The sequence below is a fragment of the Lynx rufus genome, unplaced genomic scaffold (genome assembly GCF_022079265.1).
Source record: "Lynx rufus isolate CCGP_SWC_20201006 ecotype Redwood Valley unplaced genomic scaffold, mLynRuf1.p SCAF_22, whole genome shotgun sequence".
Lineage (NCBI taxonomy): Eukaryota > Metazoa > Chordata > Mammalia > Carnivora > Felidae > Lynx > Lynx rufus.
Window position 1 is genome coordinate 7496923 of NW_025814837.1, and position 15880 is coordinate 7512802.

Consider the following 15880-nt stretch of genomic DNA (forward strand, 5'->3'; position numbering starts at 1 on the left):
ATCTCCCTTCTCTCGTGTGATAGTCTTGACTGCATTGCAATAGTCTTGAATTAAGTCTTCCCTGCCTTAACACCTTCACATGCAATTTTTCTTTGGCATTTGTAATTTCCGAAACAAAAATCTCTTTGGCACTTTCTTTTGCTGTTTAAAAAATAATTATTTCTAGAAAATATTCAGCTGACCAGATTTACAATTTTCTCCTTTTTTAGCTCCCTCACAGATTCTTGGAGGAACTTACTTTCCAAGGCCTGAGGTCAGTCTTCCCTGTTAATAGCTTCCTTGTCTTTGTTTGCAGTCCTTCAGAGAGAGTTGCTGGGGTAACCCATGTTATTTTTCAACTATTTCACACATTCTCAGTGAGATCACCTTTCTCTTTTGTTTGACAATCTATCTATCGAAATCAATTCTTCCCTTTGAAATCAGCCAGTTGTCTTATCTGGCAGAATCTTGCTGTGGACATGTCCTACTTAGTGTTGATCTAAATATAATGCTCACGAAAGCATTGTTAAGGTCAGATATGTTTACCTGTTTTTGGCCAACATCTGAGTCTATTATTTAGCATACTCAAGGAAAAAAGATACATCTTTGTGTGGCTTGCTTAACAATTCTGATCACTAATCAGGAGAACTCATAAAATGATTTAAGGGGTGCCTGGGTGGCTCAGTCAGTGAAGCACCTGACTCTTGGTTTTGGCTCAGGTCATGCGTTGAGCTCTGTGCTGACAGTGAGGAGTCTGCTTGGCGTTCTCTTTCTCCCTCTCTCTCTCTCTGTCCGTGCCCCACTCACACTGTCTCTCTCAGAATAAATAAATAAACTTAAAAAATAAAAAAAAACGATTTAATAAAGTGCACGATGCATGACAACCTTGAGAAGTTTCTATGAAAAGATAAAGTTACAATTTGGGAACGAATGCAGTTTTCCTGTCTCGCTCACTTGAAAAACTTAGAGTTTTTCTGTTTCTGTGGCTGCAAAACTTATGTCCATCATCCTTTGATTCAGACAACTTTAACACGGAAGACATTAGTGACATATGTATTTGTGCCAGGAATTGCCCCAGGTAGAATTGCCCCAGGAGGAACTGTGACAGGGGACTTAAACTTACATGAGTATTTACAAAAGCATCAAATAAGCACATTTTTAGAATTCTTGCAGTGTGTTGGCTGGTACATCTTTAATGTAACAAGGATATTCAAAGCTTTCCTCCAAGGCTTTACCGGTTCGTTATGTTAAATTTTAATATAGTTTTCTTTTTCTGACAAACCACTGGCCCATAATGTATGTGGCTCCTGACTTTCAGTCTAAGAATCTATGGTGTGGAAGGACACCTGTGTTGCTTTGCATTTTGTGTAGATGAGCAGCAATAATTAGGTTCCTTCCTCTGTTAGATTTGCATCAACAAAGGTCACAACTCCAGGTGACCGGCCATGCCAGAAGTGAATATACAGGACCAAATATGGCCTAGGAAATTGGAAGGTCATGGCTGCAATTCTCTCAGGCACTTCAGACGTGTCTCTGAAAGTGGAAAAAAGCAAGGAGCATGATTGAGATTTCTCACATCAATTTTAATTTTCTTTCCTTTTTGTTAGTTCTGATGCGGTCTCGGTGCCTCCAGATTATTGGGAAATGATAAAGGAAAATATGAATCTTATTATCTGGGACTTTCCTTTATCTGCTCCCGACCCTCATTCTTGCCAAATCAGTTCCAATCTTCAGTGGAAACCTAATTTTGTCTAGAGCCTTCTCAGAGAGAAAGGCTTACAACTCATGTCTGCTCATCCTTATTCCCTGTGCAGGGAAGGAGAGATAAAAAGACAATAAGGGAATTGTACTTTTTTCTTTATAAAATGTAATTTGAGGTGGGTGCCCCCACCATGTCAAGTTCTCTTTTTTCCAACATGGACATGTGCTATCATATTGCAGTTAAGACGTTCAATAATTCGTTTCACGAATTATATCTAGTGCCTACAATATGCCAGATGCTGTGATAATGAGGGGGCATGAACACAGACTTTAAAATTTTGTGTACTGTATTAATGCCAACACTAAATAGTGGTTATCACGTGTCTGTGTGTGGGTATACACGCGTTCGGCTCAACGAAACTTTCTCCTTCATAGAAAACATACACTCCAGTAATACATTATGATGATTCACTGACTAGTTTAACTCTTACCTGATAGGAAGCAAAAATGCCTAAATGTACATTTTATACAAAGAATTTAGGGTTTTAAGGACAAGCACAAGTGCCATAAGGATTAAATGGTTATTTCCAGTCTTTCTGTGAGGATTCAATGGAAACTACGTGGTGTTCCTTAAAAATTCCATACTTACTCATCTCTGCAAACAGCTGTCTTCTTTCTGCCATGGTATTTCCTCTTTTCCCACTATCTTCAATCATTCTATGGGACAAAATGGTTATAATGTTATTACCCTCCTGCTAATGAGGCAAACAACCATTTCTATGTAAACACACTTGCTATAGTTATGCCACACACACAAACTATTTAAAACTGTGTATTTAAAAAGTATAGCTTTACTTTCACCAATTTAAATTGCCACGCATATTTTCCCATACGCGATGTTGTTGTAATTGTTGGAGGGGTATAAAATGTTTATTTGCTAACATAAAAATAACCACAATAGCAGATGACCTTGTGCAAAACTGAATACAACCATCTGCCATCTGTTAGGTGACTCATTTCACATATAGTTTCTCTTTCAGTTTTGGGAATCCCTACAAAGAATATAGAACAGATATTATGGATTCCATTCGACAAATGATGAGATCGAGAGTCTCAAAGTGAATGGCGTAGACATTTGGACTCCAGACCAGTTTGCCTTCCGCCATATTCTGCAGGAGGTTGTCCCCATGCACCTCAAATCTCAGTTTACAAGGAGGTCATTTTCCAAATATTGATCTCCCATTTGAGTGTCTGGAACCTGCAACAGTTTTTCTGTACGTAATAATTTCATGCAAGGTGGTTAGGTTCACATCTCTCTACTTAACCATACCACTGTCTGCAGTAACCATTTAAAAAGTACTAGGAAAATGCCAACAGTTAAGACACACAATAAAAAAATATTTAAAAATTAAAATTTGACTTGAGGAAAAAGAAGATAATGAGAAAAGTTAATGGAAATGTTGTTTAGCCCAATAGACTTTAGAGGACTTTGGGCTAAATAGTAAAGGTTTTATAGGTTGGTGGAGTTGATTTTTTATTATACTGAAACTTTTAAAAACTAAAGTTTCCTCTCTCATACACTCAATGAATATACACATATACTAACATGTTTTGATTCTCAGGCATGGTAAACAGAAGGCACAGCTGATCTTTTTGCCTCCCTTTAATGGACCCTGCTCTTTCTCTGTCTATGCTATTTTTTGGTCTGGATTTCTCTCTCTCTGTGCCTAGCTAATCTGCAATAACCCATCAGCTCTTGGTTTAGGTGGGTCTTGCTCTGAAATTCTTCCTAACTCTCTAAGATTGGCTGGGTTTGGTGCCTTTCCTCTGAACCTCCACAGCCTGCTTGCTATCCCTTTTTTCTCAATGCTGAAAATTCACTTGATAAATCTTTATTGAGTGCCTTCTGTACTTCAGGAATCACATTAAGTTCTGGGTATACAGTGATCAAGTCAGACAGAGTTCCTGTCCCTCAAGTGTTTATACTCTAGTGGGGGGCGGGGATACAAAAGCATAGAAGCAATGAAACCACAAAGAAGTAATTATAGGCATAGAAGTGGATAGATAGGTGAGTGTGAGAGCCACTGACTACCTGAGGGTAAATTTAACAGAACTAGGTTGTAGAAGATGGCTCAAAAGATAATGGGGCTGTGCACAAATAACTCACCCGAGAGTAAAAGAAAATATTAGTGGTGACAACCAAAGTGATGTCAGTCAAACTGGTCAAACAGCCTCACCAGCTGTTTCTATGATGGAAGGGTTATTTGCCTACTGCCAGGAAGGGAAAGAAGGACATGGAACAGCCTTGGTTTACAGAGTTAAGGGAGGAGCGTGCTCCCATTCATGATGGGTGATGATGTAACCGGGGTCTGGCCTAAATACTAATTGGAAAAGAGTGGAGTTATTAATGAAGTGTCTTCAATTTGGTAAAAATTCACTGCTGAACACAGGTACTTTCTTTTTATGATTTTAAATATGCAAGTATGGTGGATATATAGAGATCTGGAGAAAGACACACCCTTCCTGATTCATATAACCCCATCTCCTTTACTCCAGAGGAAGTGGGTAGATAATAATCTTACACTCACAAAATAGTCTGGATACAGCTTCCAATCTTTATTTCAAGAGCTTAGAAACCGAACCGGAGCAATAGAGAGACAGGGGATAGAACCAACGATACGTTCCTGCATCTGTCTGTATGTTGAAATGAGATGAAAAGAACCTTTAAAAATAAATCACAAAGAATGGCAGGCTGGAAAGTTCTGATGGAAAATATGGGGGAAAGGAAGACTAGGCACCAAACTCACAGTGCTTACTTCCTGAATCCCGCCATCGGTACTGTTTGCGACATCTCTTTCCTAATTAGCTTTTTGTGTCTCTCTGTAAGGCCTTTGAAGGCAGTAACTTCAAAAATTCTAAATCCTTCACAGTGCTTAGCAAAATCCAACCAGTAAATGATAGGTCCAGTTAGTATTTTTGAAAAAAAAAAAAAAAGAATGGAACAAAAATAGAGGAAAAACAGTAAGAGCTAAGTTTGCTCTCCATGAAACAGACCTTCACCTATATTTCCCAAAAGCGACTCACAGAAGAGTTCAGTTCAGATTACACTGGTTTCAGAAATTACTTGAAATGAGAGAAATTAATTTACATCTATTAGGACCTAGGGCCATACATTGTAAAGCAAAATCTTATCTGAGGAAATAGAAGTTGCAAATAGATGTAGACTACACTGGTGTCACCTTTTGGTCTGTTCATCATCATTCTGTGATTAATTAACTCGTAAAAGAACCATCATTAGTTACATAATAGGAATTAATTCTCACTTGGAAGTAAAATGCTTACCCTATGAGGACAAGAAGCAGAAACTCAGTAGTGTGAAATAACGGAAAGTGTGTGGAATATAATTAAAAATGTAAAAAGAAAGTAACACATCTCTCAATTGACCCCTAAAGTTTCCTGGGAAGCAGCACCATTAGATCAAATTGAGAATACACGCTTCCTACCCATTGACCACAGTCATCACGGGAACAAGGGGAGGCCTGCTAGTTTATAGCTTACAGGGATGCCACAGAGGGACTTATGGACAGTCAGCTTATGAATCAAATAGGCAAGGACCACCACCGTGCTCCTTAGTTTCCAATTTAACTCCGATCAGTGGGCCTTGAGATACACAATGCTTGACTTTAGAAAGAAAGAAAAGCAAAACTTTCAGTGGGGGCAAGAGGAGGTGTTTTTACAGAGAGCTATCTTGCTTCTGCAATTGTCAGGAAGCTCGGCTTTTCATGAATTTAGTGTATCAACAGCTGCCCAAAGTCATGGAGGAGATGAAGGGGAAAAGAACCCATCTGTGACAATACAAATGTCACAAGGTGTGTGGCTCACCAACATGCCTAATTTGGTGAGTTTCTGTTACTCCTTCATGTAGACAAGATGCTTGCAACCTTAGAATTTACCAGATTACATAAATGTCAAAACAGCAAAAGGAACTAACAGGTGATGAATAAGTGATGAGCCCCATTAAGACATTTCCTTTACTAAGGTTCAGTCCCATGAATTATACAGAGTATGTGTTGTTTTCACTTCTGAGAAGCTATCCATTTCATTTACTTAAGAAATATTTATAAGGTAGCTATAATTTGTCAGATACTCTGCTTGTTTCTCAAGATCCAAAGATGAATAAGACATGATCCTCGCTTTTAAGAAGCTCACGGTTTAGAAGAAGAAACAGATTATTCCAAATGATAATTGTAATTTGGTGTAATATGTAAAATAATGAAAATATGTATTACTAAAGATAGTAGTTTATTTCTGGGAACTCTGAAGGAAGCATCAAAGGGTGACTCTGGAACAGAGTTTTAAAGGAAAATCAAGAATTTTCCAGATAGAAATAAGTGGAGAAAGGGTAATCAGAGTTAGAGGCAATCCGGGAAAAAAAAAACCACGGAGCTTTAACAAGAGTACAGTGTGTGAGAACTGGGAATAATTCAGTATTGGTGAGTGCAAGTGTGAGCAGAGATGCCGGAACGGGCATCAGATTAGAAGGTCTATTCTTCATGTCGAGACAGAGCAGGGCTTTCCTGTAGAAGACTGGATGCTACCCAAGGTTAAGTAGGGAACTGATGTGTACACATTTAGATTGTGGCAAGATGACTCCAGCGTACTGAGCGGAGGAGAGATCAATTAGGTAGGGGGGCTAAGGAATGGGAGCGCATGATTAAGGGAAGAGTCCAGTTCACCGGATACTTGCGTGATTCGGAAGCAAGGATATGACGTCTTACGCTCAAGGACTGATTTGAGCGTCAGGGCAGATGCGATGGGGCTTAGTGATTTGCAGTCCACATGAAGAACAGTGGAGGACAGGAGCTCAGCCTTTGCTCTCCCACCCCACTTCACACAGTCGAGGAAACAATCTGCAACAGCAATGACTTCACAGAAAGGGAGTTCGCCAACTCACCTTCTTCCAGCATTGCCAACAAAAGGGGGCTACAAAACCAGACAGGGAGGGCTCCTGCTCTCTGCCCCTCTTTCTGGGGGAGGGATGAAATAACAGTAGAAGAGGTGGGAGCCAGCAAGAAGCAAAGAATAAATCACAATACAGGGCACAGTGTTAGAAGACACGCGAGTTACATCTTGGCATCGTGAGAATAAGTTCACATTGAAGTATCACATTCTTGGGTTGCTTCCTTCATGACACTTCTTTAATCCAACATCACCCATACCAAACACACTATTACACATGACAGAAGTTTCAAATGTAAAATCTTAAACTGGTGGTGTCTTACATTTGTATAACTTTCTAAAGATTATAAAATGTTTCTCCCTATAACCTTGTGCAGAGCTTGGGGATATATTATTATTCCCAAGTTACAGCTGAAGAACTTGAGACCCAGGCAGGTAAAAAGCATTTCCCCAAAACACATTTTTTTTTTTTTTTCTGGCAGGGGAAGAAAACTAATCCATTTTTTTCTTGCTTTTAAGTTTTAAATCCCTAACCTAGTATGAATTCCAATCACCAGTACTCTTTCTCCAGCTGCCACTGTTCAATACAAATTAAGGCTTCCTGACACTGGTAAACTGAAAATAAGTTGATAGAACTTGGGGATTAAGAGGCCAAAAGGAGATGGAGGGGAGAGGCCCACGGCTCTCTCGAACTTCAGGAGAAATTCATGCCTTTGTGTGCTACTCCCTAACGGAATCCTCCTATTCTAAAACATCGTCATACCGGAAATAATCATGGAGATGGAAATGAATCCCAGCGTCCAGATTGATGTAAACCCAGACACATATAAATGCACCACGTCACCCACAGGTTCACACTCTCACGTTTTAAACCCACAAAGGCCGATGATGTTTTTAGAAACGTCTGGCTCTGCTTTGTCTCTGCTCCACTAGAGCAAACACTGAAGACGTGCAGACCTTGTGTTTAGTATGACGAGACTGTTTCCATGCTTTATTTTCCTCTGCTTTGCTCCAGGTGGATGGCAGGAGGGCGCTGGGTTCAGCAATCACCACCCGCTGCAATCCCTGAAGTTAATAACTGCAGTGAAGGCCATTTCAAGCTCCTTTCCTCCTCTAATTGATTTATTGGTGGCATATAAATGCCTGTTTCCATTTCTGTTAATGAAAGAGGCCTCTGATAGGACTTTCGCAGATTTACATTCTCGTCCTAATCTTTGGCAATATAATAAAAAAAGTATTCAGAGCTCCTTCCTGAGGCAAAGTATAATTGCACTTGCTTTTACTTCCCAGTCCTTTATCAAGATGAGCCCCTGAAAGTAGGGAAATGCTGTTACTAAAATAAATGGCTATAATGGGTTTCAGATTTCTTTTACTTTGAATGTCATCTTTTGGAACTTGGGTTTTGTGTTTGCGGGGTGATAGGTATGAGCTCACTATTTTAGTATAAGCACCAGCTGGATGCGTTATCAGGTATTTGATCTCTCTTCAAAATTACCCACTTTCAGAGTTCTCAGCTGTGGCTGCCCATCACATTAGCCTGGGGACCTTGTAAAAATGCAAATACCCAGACCTACCAAAAATCTGGGGTTGGAGCCCAGTGTTTATGTTTTTAAAAGCACTATAGGTGCTCCTGATACACAGCCAGGTTTGAGCTAGAAATAGCATACCAGTTGAGGGGCGCCTGGGTGGCTCAGTCGGTTGAGTGTCCGACTCTCGGTTTCAGCTCAGGTGGAGATCTCGGGGGTTTTGTGACATCGAGCCCCGCATCCGGCTATGCGCTGACCATATGGAGCCTGCTTGGGATTTTCCCTCTCTCTCTCTGCTCCTCCCCCCTGCTCATGCTCTCTCTCTCAAAATAAATAAATAAATTAAAAAAAATAAATAAAATAAACCAATAAATAAAATAAAAATCAATCAATAAATAAAAATCAATAAAAAAATAAATTTATGTTAAATAAGTAAATAAAATAAATAAATAAATAAAAATAATGTTATGCTATTTGCATAACATTAGGTTGGAGTTCTTCCGTTGCTTTGTAATATGTTTCTCCTGTTTGTAAGACTCACTTTAAACTGTACTTTGAGCCCAGGGAGAAGAGAATTAATTCTTTGGGGAATGTAAATATACATGAACATTTACGTACAATGATATGGGTACCTAATGAGGCAAACTTTAAGAAATAGAAGAATGCCATTAAAAAGTAGAGAAAACCATTTTTATTCTGGAAACAACTACTCTCAGCAGTACTGTCAAGTCAGGAAGGGACCTGCTGTTCTGGGGGAAGCGTGTACCAGACGTTTAAGGACATTTGGTTTTGTTTGGTTTTGTTTGCTTTCGTTTGGCTTGGGAAGAGTCTAGGACTCCTGCTCATTAGCAGCCGCGATCACCTGCACCTCCCCCTTCTTATTAGCAAGGGCTTGAAGATTGCAGAGCAAAGCTGGGAGCAACCTGGAAAGGGTAAAGAGGAGCCTTTTGGAAGGATGATGATCAAAATATGAACTCTGTAATGTGGGGATCGAAGTTATTAGGATGCTTCTGAAGGACTGGAGAGCCCCGTCTAGGAGCTCCATTAATAGGACCTCTCTTCATTTAAAAGGACCTCTCCTGGGGTGTCTGGGTGGCTCAGTCAGTTAAGCAGCCGACTTAGGCTCAGGTCACGATCTTGTGGTTCATGAGTTTGAGCCTTGTGTCGGGCTCTCTGATGTCAGTGAGGAGCCCACTTTGGATCCTCTGTCTCCCCTACTCTCATCCCCACTTGGGCACATTCTCTCTCCCTCTCAAAAGTAAATAAACATTAAAAAAGAAAGGACCTCTCCAAAGGGAAAAAAACTATACGAGGGGGGCTGTCTATACTGATGCTTCCAACACTGCATGAGGACCTAAGATTTTTCAGAGAACCACCTTTTTTTATTCAATATGATGTGACTTTGAGACAATTGTGTGTGCATGCATGTGTGTGTGTGCGTGTGTGCATCTATACTTCTCAGGAGGTATGTTATGTGTATAGGCCACTTGGTCAGGGTGGAGCTATGGTTGTCTCTGACCCTGGAGAGAGAGGTTTCTTTGTCCCCCTACTGGGACTGCTGAATTCTTAACTTCTGGGGGATGGGTTTTAGGAAATGACTACCTTCTACTCATTTTGGAACTTCTCAATTCAGTGTAAGATGTCATTGTTCATGAACACAGGCCCGTTTCTTTTTCCTACATATCTAATATACGAAAACAAATCAATGAAAAGTTCCCCCCCAGAAGTAGAAGACTATTTTTCGTTAATCTTGTAATAGGAAAACCCTATTTTTTTTTATTTTTATTTATTTATTTATTTTTTTTAATTTTTTTTTTCAACGTTTATTATTTATTTTTGGGACAGAGAGAGACAGAGCATGAACGGGGGAGGGGCAGAGAGAGAGGGAGACACAGAATTGGAAACAGGCTCCAGGCTCTGAGCCATCAGCCCAGAGCCCGACGCGGGGCTCGAACTCACGGACCGCGAGATCGTGACCTGGCTGAAGTCGGACGCTTAACCGACTGCGCCACCCAGGCGCCCCAGGAAAACCCTATTTTATAACTACATTTTGTGCCCCACTTATTATAGTGAGATTACACTGTATATATACATAGACACTTATAAAAGTGAAATCTTTTGAAAAACTTTAAGATTGTAATTCCAAGTTTTGTTCAAGTGACTGAGTTAACTTCACCATCTCAATAAAGAGGCTCCAAAATGACAGAATGTATTAGCTGATTAAGGAGTGCAATGTTGTCCAGTCCCTAGTTTAAGGTTTAGATCCTTTTAATGATTTGATAAAAGGACCCTTGCCCCACCAAAATGTTATGTACGTACACGAATATACAAATAAAGGAATTAATAGTTGCTTACGTGGGCAGGTTTAGAGGAAGAAGGCCAGGAGTTGGTGAGGATCAAAGGTAGCTTTGTTTTATAGGGAGTACCAACTGTTAGTGAAAGGGAGCAGCCAGTCACAGTAGGCGATCTGCAAAGCAACTGCCCAGAGAGAGGGCAAGAAGGCTCGTGGGGGGCCTCTTGAGGTCAGGCAAACAGGAAAGACATCGAGCACAAGGCAGTGATGGGCTTCTCACGTGGTAGCAGCCTGCACGCCTGGGTGTACACACTTACTATTCACGTGTCAGGCAGAAACTCGCATCCGAGAAACCCAAAGTGCTTTAGGACATTATGGCGTGACTCTTGGTGCTTAAAAGGATTCTAACTCATCTTTGTTTCGAAAGAAATTATAAACGAGTAATAGAAAGTTGATAGGTCCCCCTTGTCCAATTCTAATGCTCTAGGGGGGAAAAAACTGAAGCACCTACTGACGATGGGTCAGTTGTTATCTGGATTTCTAGGACTCACTTCCAGGAGAAGAACTGGGAGAAGCGAAGTGAGAATAAGAGTAGGACATGGCATTGAGCATGGAGATATAGGCCAGGGAGACTTGTGTGCTTTAAAATGGCCTTTTTAAGATTTTTTAGGGTTAGGGAGTGCTACGTGTGGAGGAGAGGTAGAAAAGACAAAGCCAGATAAGGAAATTGTTTTCTGCAACAGGACAAGAAAATCAAACTTTCTCTGGGAGAAGAAATGGTAGTAATAAGAATAATTGCCACAACACTACTTAAAACCATTACCATCTTACAAAAAGGCTTGCCCTGTCCCAGCATTATGTAGGTCTTTCCTCATTATGCTCTTAAAAAAACAGCATTGATATTGTTATTCCCCATTTACCGACGTGGACACTGAACTTCAGAGAAACTAAGTAATTGTCCAATTGTCCAAACCAGATACGTCTGACTACAGAGCCCACCAGGCTTCTTAAGAAAGACCAAAATGGCATTGTATGAAGTAAGACTCAAGCGAACTTCTCCTTTTTTCCTGGGGATGGTGTTGATGGGATATTCCCACACATACACACACTGAACTAGGCTGAAGCATCACTGAAGACGCACATGAGCGGATGCCAAGGGGAGCTGGGCAGCATGGAGTTAAGGGGCTGCTCAATACCACGATTTCGTGAAGGAAACAGACCTACAAGTCATAAAGCTCGTGGGTTTTCTGCATTCCCTTTCATGTCCTTCTACTTCTCCTCTATTCTCTCTTTCTTGGATCCAGCCTCCTCGTCTTGCCTTTTTCTTTTCCTTTCCTTAACTCTGTTCTTTTATCCACTTCCTTCATTTCTATGTATCTTAGGGGATCTGACTCAAACCAACAAAGTAGAGAAGCTTGAGAAAGAAAGACCAAGCAAGTATAGTGGGAAAAGAGAAAAAAGAATGTTATATGGTGGGTAAGTTCTGCAGATCTGATGTGCAGCATGGTGACCGTGGTAAGTAATGATGTATTTTAGGCTTGGACTTTGCTAAGAGGGTAAATCTTAAGCTTTCTCATAAAAAATAAAAAGTAACTACTTGACATGATGCGTGTGTTAATTAACTTGCTTGTGGGAGTCATTTCAAAATGTACAGATATATCAAATCATGTTGTACACTTCACATATATTACAGTTTTATTTGTCAATTACACCTCAATAAAGCTGGGGAAATTAAGTTTATGCCCTTAAAATGCAAATTTCCCTGGGAGAATCAGGAAGTTCACCTTAGTGTAATTAATTTGGTTGGTTTCCCCTAATATCTGGCTGAAACAAACTCACTGAGGACACAGCACTTTTGATTGACCGGGAAAAGGAAATAACAACTCTCGGGTGCTTTCTGGGAAGGTCAGGTTTGAATGATATGCTCCAGAAGCCACATGAGGAAATTGTCTTTTGAGATAAAGATGATGGGAGGGCAAATGGAAGGAGAGGGCTAAGATAGGCAGGTGGGAGGATGTCAGTGTGGCCATTACTATCTTTTTACAGATTCAGAACCAGTAACAAAGCGTGAAAAGAACACAGGGTTCCGATTACAGTCCACGAAGGATATGAAAAGATGAGAGTGTCTGCTAAGTTATTTTTAAACTCCCTTCCTCCTTACTAATTCTTCTGTATGTCTCTCAAAATTTATCTGTGCCAGAACAAATAATTTTTTTTTATTTTAAAATTTTTTTTTTCAACGTTTATTTATTTTTGGGACAGAGAGAGACAGAGCATGAATGGGGGAGGGGCAGAGAGAGAGGGAGACACAGAATCGGAAACAGGCTCCAGGCTCTGAGCCATCAGCCCAGAGCCCGACGCGGGGCTCGAACTCACGGACCATGAGATCGTGACCTGGCTGAAGTCGGACGCTTAACCGACTGCGCCACCCAGGCGCCCCCAGAACAAATAATTTTTAAAGGGCAAATCTTACATTTAACAAATTTTCAGTCTAGTAAAATTAGTGTCCGTAAAAAGGAGAATGGAGGCCAACCCATAGTTAAATATTAAATAAATTCGTATCATGATATTCTTTCCCTTGTCTCCTCAAATTCTCTCAGTGGAGAATATCTCAGGCTGATACAATATAAAACAGCCCAGAAAATGGCATTGACATTGTAGGGACTCTGATGATGGCTATCCAGAAAATCACAGCCAAGTATATGGGGTTAATATATGCACATGCCAAAATTAAATAGGCCACAAAGAAAAGAAACAGGCCGACTGGATGCGCTGCCAGAAGTTATGTGCTGTAAGATCCCCGGCAGTAAACAATGGCATTCTGCACACCAAGGTCCTTTCCCTGAGACGAAGGCTGACTGGCATGACAGGAGTGCAGAATGGAAAGAGAAGAAACAGAGGCAGCCCTTATTTCTTGCCTCTGGGTCTGTTTCTATGAATTATGAGCCTCTTAGTTACGTCCCTTCCTTTGAAGAGAACTTGTCTGAGATTAAGGAACGACTGGAAGAAATCTCTGTTTTTTGAGAGAACCATGGCTCTAAGTTGGTGGCTGCCAAGAATTCTAGTGGGGAGGGATAGCTGGTGGGAAGGCGCCTTCTTTTTCAGTCCTGAATCACACAGGCCCTCTGGATCATTCTGTTGAGGTAGAGGCATGAATGCCTGGGTTATGTAGCAGGAAGGGACTAGGAGATTCATTCACTGAGAATGATAACAATAATAGTTAACATGTATTAAATGCTTACGATGCGTGGTAGGCTCTGAACTATAAGCATTTCACACGCATTATCCTATGTATTTCTTACTCTAATTCTGAGATAGCTCATATTATACTACCCTGTTTTGTGGAGGAGAAAACCAAGGCTGAAGAGGTAGACAGAATAATGGCCTCCCAAGAATGCACACATCCGAATCTCCAGGATTTGTGATTATGTTTCCTGACACGGCAAAAAGGACTTTTGCAGATGTGATTACATTAAGCATTTTGAGATGGGGAGAGTATCCTGGCTTAGGTGGGTGGGTCCAATGTAATTATGAGTCCTTCTGAAGGAAAGAGATACGTTGAGAATGGAGGTAGGACCCACAAGCCAAGGGATGCAGGTGGCCCCTGGAAGCTGGAAAAGGAAAGAAAATGAACTCTCCTCTAGAACTTACAGAATGAAAGCAACCTTGCCAATACCCTGATTTTAGCACAGTCAGACCCATGCTGGACTTCTGGGCCTCCAGAACTGAAAGGTAATACATTGGTGTTGTTTTAAACCCCTAAATGTGTGATAATTTGTTACAGCAGCAATAGGACACTCATACAGCTTGAAAGATTAAGGAACTCCCTCCAAATCACATTGTTGGTAGCCACAGAACCAGGACTGGCACTTTACAAGTCTCTCCAGAGGCTCTCTACGTAACCAATTATGCTGCGCGACCAAGCTATGCCTCCTTAGGCTCTGCAAGCTCCCAAATACCATTCATTCACTTATGGAGACCTCCTGTGTCACTTCTTAATGTCCATGAGCTTATCTAATCCTCAGATCTGGAGGTGTTATCATTTCTATTTTACAGATGAGAAAAGTGAGGCTGCAAGATTTCTTAAGAGCTAAAATGTACACCTAGGTCAGTCTACCGGACTTTCATCCCAGGTGTTTTAGCTTCTTCACCCAACTGCCATATACATTTGACCAACATTTAGTTGGCATCTGTTAAACACCAGCATGAAACATAAACTTGACTTTGAGCACTGTGTCCCTCAGTAATTTTTGAACGAATCTAGATGGTTCTATAGGAGTAAATATATCAACTACGATCTAGGAATATTCCACCCCAGAGGGCAGGTGGCAGAATCTTTGGACACAAAGTTATCACTGACACAAGCCCTTTCAATCTCAGCAGCTTAATGATTAGAATTAATTAGGCTACACTCTGATCCTATCTATATCAACACATTTAATTAGCTCTGACTGATTAATTAATACGGCCAAATTTAATAGAGGTAAATCTAGTAAAGAATATTTTCAGATTATTCAGATATGAGATCACACATCTGACTATCACAATAGATGAATCATTTGGAACCCCAATCTACCACATACCAAAAATCATCTGGATGGAAGAATACACTGTTTCTAATAGATACAATATTCTGAAACATAGAAGTTGCTAGCTAACCAAAGGGTCTGGAAATGAGGTGCCTGCTGCAGGGAACTTTATGATCTCCAAAAGCCTTTCCCATGATCAATTACATTAACTCAATTAAAAGATCACATCCTTTTATTATGTTATGTTACTTTTACCATAATATAAAGGACAAAGTGATACACAATACGATTATGTAGAAAACGGATCTGCCTAGAGAACCAGAAAACAAAGCTAATTATTGAATCATAATCTCCCAAGTTAAGTGGTAAATGGAACAAATAAAACATACACATGCACACACAACGTGTTTCTCTGATTCAGTGGTCCCCACACTTCAAACTACCCCACTTCCACAGACACGCCTCTAGAAACTCACAGGGATGCAAAGTAAGAGCTGTAGCACCTGGACACAATATTTTTAGCCAATGCGGACATGCTTTTGAGATTGTAAAAGTCATCCTTTTCATGCATCACTCTGTGTCTGCTCTGGGAATCTGTGAATACTGAAAGCAAGTGTTCCAGATTCACGCTTCAGTGTCTGCATTTATGGAAACAAGTGTCCCTGGACATCGTGAGAACATAACAAAGGGTATTAAGGCTCAGCACCCAGAATGAACGAGCAGTTCCTTTTTAAATACAGGCTTTTGCGGAGGGACACTCAAGCCATTTCCTGCCGCTGCTGGCCACACAGACTAAGCGCCCACCATTTCACTGTCATTTAATGCACCGGAGCAGTGATGCATTTAATAGCACGTTAGTGACTTCAAAGACTTAATGAGTCTAAACTACTACC

At 40.6% G+C, this 15880-nt stretch overlaps 1 protein-coding gene across 1 annotated transcript in view; it reads right to left on the reverse strand.

The window, feature by feature from the left end:
• DTNA (dystrobrevin alpha) overlaps positions 1-15880 on the reverse strand; it is a 161380-nt gene that overhangs the window by 121969 nt on the left and 23531 nt on the right. The window contains exon 2 of the mRNA XM_047087002.1: positions 2330-2397. Coding sequence (XP_046942958.1) covers positions 2330-2396 — 67 coding nt within the window. The 5' untranslated portion in view covers position 2397. The remainder of the gene's footprint in view (positions 1-2329; positions 2398-15880) is intronic.